The sequence below is a fragment of the Zalophus californianus genome, chromosome 5 (assembly GCF_009762305.2).
Source record: "Zalophus californianus isolate mZalCal1 chromosome 5, mZalCal1.pri.v2, whole genome shotgun sequence".
NCBI classification, from domain to species: Eukaryota; Metazoa; Chordata; class Mammalia; order Carnivora; family Otariidae; genus Zalophus; species Zalophus californianus.
This window is the reverse complement of record NC_045599.1, coordinates 64,093,214-64,099,213: the sequence shown is the minus strand read 5'-3', so window position 1 is coordinate 64,099,213 and position 6,000 is coordinate 64,093,214. Positions and strand designations below refer to the sequence as shown.

Here is a 6,000-nt window from a genome sequence, read left to right as displayed (position 1 = left end):
GTACTCATTACTGACTAGGCCCTTTTGTGCACTACAATAAACTACCACTATGAGTTTTACTCCATTTTACAGTTGAGAATACTGAGACCTGGCCATTAACTAACCTGAGAGTTTTAAGAGTCATAGTGGTAAAGATAGTATTTTTGTGCTTTCCTGGAGGTTTTTTTTTTTAAGAGCTTAAATTAAAAGAAAGATAAAATTTTAGAACATGCACTGTTGCCAAAAAATTAACTTCCTAACATGCTTATTAAGGTCACATATTATCGGAAAAGTGGGAACAAACAGAGAATAAAGTAGGAAAATAAAACTCTTGGGGCACACTTTTTTCTTTACTCTCTCATCACAGACACCAGTTTCTGATTTTATATTTTTGAGATTTAGTACTATCCTTTAGAAATAAAACCTTAAAACTATTTTAAATATCTCATTTCAAAATGTTAGAGGTACTTTATGAGGGACATGCCACAGCATGACTGAAGGCTTACTTTCAGAATTAAGTAATAATGACATGGGAGAAAGTTGGAATTTGATTGTTTAAAAGTTTCTTGCTATAGTTCTGGACAGTGGTGTTCTAACATCTATGGCTTTAAGCATGAAAATAGTAAATAAATGATTCTCCCTCTTACCCTTAGCAAAGCCATGTGTTAAAAAAAAAATTTTTTTTACCCTCCCCCCGGCACATGAGATCTGAACAAAACTTGCTTTGACATAATTTTTGTTGTTTCTTGTTTTGTTTTTGTTTGCCAGTGGTACAGTATCTTAACTCCTCCGCAGCAACATACAGTATTACTTTTCTATCAACCTTGCATCCTTGATCTCACTTCAAATTCCAAAAGGAAGGTAGAAATTGAAGTTTAAAGGACTCAAGGAGGTAAAGGAGATGAAGTTGCAGGACTAATTGTCCTGTTATCTCTTTCTGAGTATGTTCTCATTTCAAATGCTTGCTTTCAAGAATGTGTCCTACAATTTTTTTTTTCCTGTGGTTCTCTCTCTCTCTCTCTCTCTCTCTCTCTACAGCCTTCTCTGGAAGAAAAAAAGAGAGTTGTGTTTCGTTTTGGTACCTGCAACGGATGGAATCAAATCCATGTACATTAAGCAATCATTCTAATGTAAAAACAGAGGAGAAAGCACTATTTTAAGCTATGGTCTGTATTCTGCAGTCTCTTTCACCGCAAGAAAAACCAGTCTATTTATAGTGGTTTTGGTGGATAGCAGAAAAATTTGACCCACCTTAGTGATACTTCAAGAATCTGTCCTTGCCTTCTTTTTTTCTTGCACAGTGCCCAAATTCTCCCCATTATTTCTCATCTGAAACGTGTCCTGACTAATAAGACATGTGTCTCGTACTGGCTTGCCCCAGGCCTTCACCTTTTTGCCCATGTGAACAGATAAACTCACAATCCACTCTCCCAGCCCTAGAGCTAACTAAACTGCAGACAGAACAACTGAGCAGCCTTGTCTTAGCTGATTAGAGTCTGGCTGTTGACTAGGTTGCATTTCCTGAGAATCGGAGCAATTCACTTTGCAGGGTTCCATTTCTCACGCAGCTTCGTGCCCCAAGAGTCACTTTTCAAAATCTCTTTAACTTATTTTCCTGGCTATACTGAGAACTTCAGGGGCATCCTTAACGTGGTTAATTGTAAAGTCAATGCTGGAACCAAGAGAATCTCAGACACCAAAGTGCCTCCCTTAGCCCTAGAGTCTCTGGCGTGTGCGGAGAAGGTACAGGCAATGTAGGAACTTTAGAGGTGGTGGCAGGTGCCAGGGTGTGGCTGCAGTTGTCTCCCTTTTCTCTTCCAGTAGAAGGAGCCACGGGGGGGGGGGGGGGGGGGGGGAGGGAAGAGGGAGGAAAGAGGGGAAGACTGGGGGAGGGAATGGGGGGGGAGCTGGCGGGCACCGAGGGAGCGCGCCTGCGAAGCTCAGGCTCACACGCACGCCGCCTCTGTTTGTACACAGTGCGCACCCGGCCGTCGGCTCGCTCCCCGCTAGCTCACGCTTCATTGTTCTCCAAGTCAGAAGCCCCGCAGCTGCGGCGGCGAGAGCGGAGCAAGCGGAGCGCACGGTCTGCGGGTCCACAGGCGCGGGTGACCCGGAGCCTCCGCGGGAGCCCGCGCCCCGCCCCGTCCCGCCCCGCCCGCCGCGCCTCAGCCGGGACCCACCCGCAGCGGAGGCTGAGCCCGGCGGCGGCTCCTCAGAGCTCGCCCACCTCCTTGCGCCGGAGCGCAGGCAAAAGGGGAGAAAAGATTCCTCGCTTTGGTCACCACTCTTTCTCGCCTTCTCCAAGAATTTGTTTAAGGTAGTGCTGCGGGCAGAAGACATCTTTTTGAATTCTCCGGCAGGGGCGGGGTCTGCCGCTGCCCTGCGGTGCCACCTCAGCGACACTGCCCTCTGTTAGGACCCCTGACCAGCCGAGGTCACGTTCGGGAGACCGAATCATGAAGCGCTCGGTGACCGCTTGGCTCTTGATCGGGCTTAGCCTCGGTGTCCCCCAGTTCTGCAAAGGTGAGGCGGCGGGGCCCGGGCCGCTAGGTGCGGGACAGGCTGGAGTCCCCTGGGAAATGCCGCGCAGGGGGCTGGAGGCGGTCCCCGGGGCGCGCCAGGGGTGGTGAGCGCCGCGGGCGGTACGGAGAGGTGGCGCGCCCCGGGTGCCTCGGAAAAGTGCTCGCAAAGTCAGAGCGGAGTGCGTGGGGCTGAGCGGGGAAGAGGGTGAGGGGTTACGGAGGTGAGATCCAGGAAAGACGGGGACCGAGGGCAGGGGGAGGGAACGGCGCTCTCGGGAACCAGAGGGTCCTCGGCTCACTGGGCCAACGGGTCACTGCTCGAAACCTCCCCGGGCAATGCCCGGTGATGCTAGCTACGGGCAACGGGCGGGGCTTCCGTGGGGGCCCGAGCTGGGAAGCAAGCTTGCGGGCGTCATCTGCTTGAAACGGGAAGAGGCTGGAGAGCCGCATGGCCGTCTGTCCCCCGGGTGCAGTTCTCCGAAGTGGGCCGGGGCTGAGCGGTTTGCAAATCCAAACCTGGCCCTGGGAGTTCTGGAGGTGGGCGAGGTGGAGACGGGTCTGACAAGTCAGTTCGGCTTTCTCCTGCCTTCCCTTGCAGGACGCGCTGCGTCGATTACAGAAAAACCCCAGGAACCCGCCTCTCCTCTAACCTCGGGGGCTCCGAGCTTGGCTCAGCACTCCCTCCGTGTACACGCGTAACTCTTGGTAATAGAGAATCTTGCAGTGCGAGACATCCTCGCTCCCCCGCCCAAGAGCAGAAAAGTTGTAAGAGCTGGTCTGGGTGTGCTTTCCATGACTTGTGTGAAATAAACCAGCCTACAAAAAATTACGGGACGTAGATGCGTCTCCTACTGAGTTGTATAGACGAATTTCAGGTCCTTTGCGAAGGGTGGCTTGTCAATATGAACCCTTGTCCTGGCCGTGTCACTTCGCGGGTCATGGCTGAAGTTGGCGCCGATAAAGGGCAGGAGGAGCGACAGGGGTCCTGGGGAGACCGCGCAAGAGGGACTTGCACCCCTTCTGCACTCACGGATAGGGGCGGCCCCTTCTAAGGGGTCCAAGGGTAATACAACCCTTAGCAGGCTGCTTCAAGTGGAGAGCTGAGTGCACTACAGGGTTTTAAATGCAGTGTCTCTAAGAAAAGGATAGTTGAATTAAAAGCGTTGACTCGAATTGAATTCATTTGAAATTCACACTGCATGAGTATTCTACACCACCCATGCCTGCATCCATCCATTTATTTGTTTCATAGGAAAATTGTGAGCTCTTGGGCTACTGTTTGCCCAAGAAGCTTGGTGTTCCTGGATGCCCTCACTGCCCTGCCAGTAGCGATCCACGGCCGTGCTTTTGCCTCGGCCTCCCTCCCTCCCCCAGAACGTGGCTATTTTCCCCAGGGTGTAGGCGTGTGTGTAGGTGTGTGCCTTACCAGCGTTTACAAAGTGCCCTTCCAGTTATCAGGCAGAAGCAGCCACTCCACTGAAGGTTAAGGCATGGTAATGGCTTTGTAGTTGCTCGGCTGAGTTCCCCAGCGATATGGAAAAGACAGGGCTCCCACCACTGTTATTTTTCCTTTCTCTTATTTCCCATCTGGATTTCTTCAGCACTTTCATCCCTTAGCAGGAAGGGGAAGGGACGAACTGCAGGCACTACCTTCTCCTCCTCTCTTCCCCACCTCCGTTCCCACCCCAAACACGAAAATGCACATTCACCCACTCACACGCACCTACACCGTGCCACCGCAACCACCATCTGTCCCCGAGCTGAGGTGGAGGGTGGCGGGGGTGGAGGAGGATAATGTGTCTAGCGTGTGTGGCCGCGCTATCCTCGCTGGGTCTGTTTGCGGGAACCCTGGGGCGCGGTGAGTCTTGGCTCACTGCAGTGGGTAGCTCTGCCTCCTAAAGATACCCACGCCTAGGGCACAGTTTACTCCGCCAGACAAACCAACCATGCCGATGTTGCCGGGGTTCTCCATTCCCGCTCCTAGACAATAATCGGGCAGCGGTGTACTCCATATTCTTTTCGTAGATTGCTCCCCCCCTTTTTTTTTTCCAGCCATCCTGTGATTAGAGGGAAAGAGGGCTTTAGGAAAGAAACGGACCATTTTCCATGAGTCCTTTTTGTTAAACTTGCACCTTTCTAATTTATTCTCCTTCAGCCCTGCAGAAGGCAGAGTGCAGCTTGTGTGACAGCTCCAAACAATTAAACTTTAAGTAAACTTATTTAAGCCAGTGTTAACACTGAGAATTTCCCTTGCATCCCTCCGCCCCGACATCGTTTATCTACTGTAGCCTTTTAGAAATTGGTGTTTCCCTGTGTGGGTGGCAGTTTACATGTATTAATGATTGGGATTTGGTAATTTCTTTTATTAGTCGTTTTTATTTTAAAATTAAACCAATGGATCAGTCAGATTGAATATTTTATTAACTCTTAAATTATTCATCACCGTGGGTTGCTCTGAAAAATCCAATAACATGCATACAGTTGCAGCAAGCACGTGACATCTTATGCAATCTGTCCCTGTGCCTGCAGTTGGTGCCTGAAGTCTTTAAGCAAATGGCACTGTCTAAAAATGTCTAGACATGTCCTAAATACTATGAATCATTGGCATTTGAATTTCCTTTTTTTAATCAATGGTGTTTTTTAGTTATTCTACGTGAGAATAAATTAGTACCTCAGTCTCACTCAAGATAATAACAGTATGTTTCTATAATTAGTATAGCAATATTTACACTGCATTAACAGGTTTTTTGTGTTTTTAAAAATTTATTACACATTAGTGTCTTTGTTACTTAATTTACATGACCATGAATTCTGTACTTTAAAAATAAGTGCTAATTCAGATGCCAGATGAAGCACCTAAAAATAATTTTGAACTGTTGAACTGAAAATAATAAAGTGAAGATCAAGTATCCTGTTTTGACAGTTTGACACTAATGCAAAATCTTGGCCATTCCATACACTGTGGTGATACAGCACACAGTCCCCGCCGCCAGCCCTCCCCCTCCCCCCTTCCTGAAAAAGCTTTTTTTGCTTATTCTTGAAATGTTTCTTTAGAATTGAAATGCATTTTGTTTTAAATATGCATATGGTTTTGGGAAAACATTTATAATAATAAAAATTATGGTTGAAAAATTGAAATGCTACATTCTTCTTTCTATGGTCTTAAAGTTACAAAGATCTTCAAAACCAGGCAAATGTATTTAACTTCTGTACTCTAAATTAAAACTTTCTCGTATTTTTCTCAAATATCTTAAGATCAGTGTTCATATAAAACATGTATTCAGGATCTAGGGTATTTTTAGTATTTTAATAAAGTTTGCTTTTATTGCCAGATACATGTGATTTTTCTTTCTCACAAAATTATAGCAATGTAAAGTAAAGGGGTAAAATATACAATACTAATATAAAATAGCTTGGTTACTAAAAACCATTGCGAAATATAAGTTTGACAGTTCCTAGATTCTAAATTAGTAGTCCATACTCTTAATTTTACTGATAC

The 6,000-nt window shown here is 47.2% G+C and overlaps 1 protein-coding gene across 2 annotated transcripts in view; it reads left to right on the top strand.

Moving 5' to 3' along the window:
• Positions 1-1,998: 1,998 nt before the first annotated feature.
• The window catches only part of EDIL3 (EGF like repeats and discoidin domains 3), a 415,865-nt gene continuing 411,863 nt past the window's right edge, over positions 1,999-6,000 (top strand). The window contains exon 1 of one of the 2 annotated variants that reach the window (XM_027606749.2): positions 1,999-2,502. In XM_027606749.2, coding sequence (XP_027462550.1) covers positions 2,436-2,502 — 67 coding nt within the window. In that variant the 5' untranslated portion in view covers positions 1,999-2,435. The remainder of the gene's footprint in view (positions 2,503-6,000) is intronic. The other variant, XM_027606748.2, reaches the window with a different exon arrangement.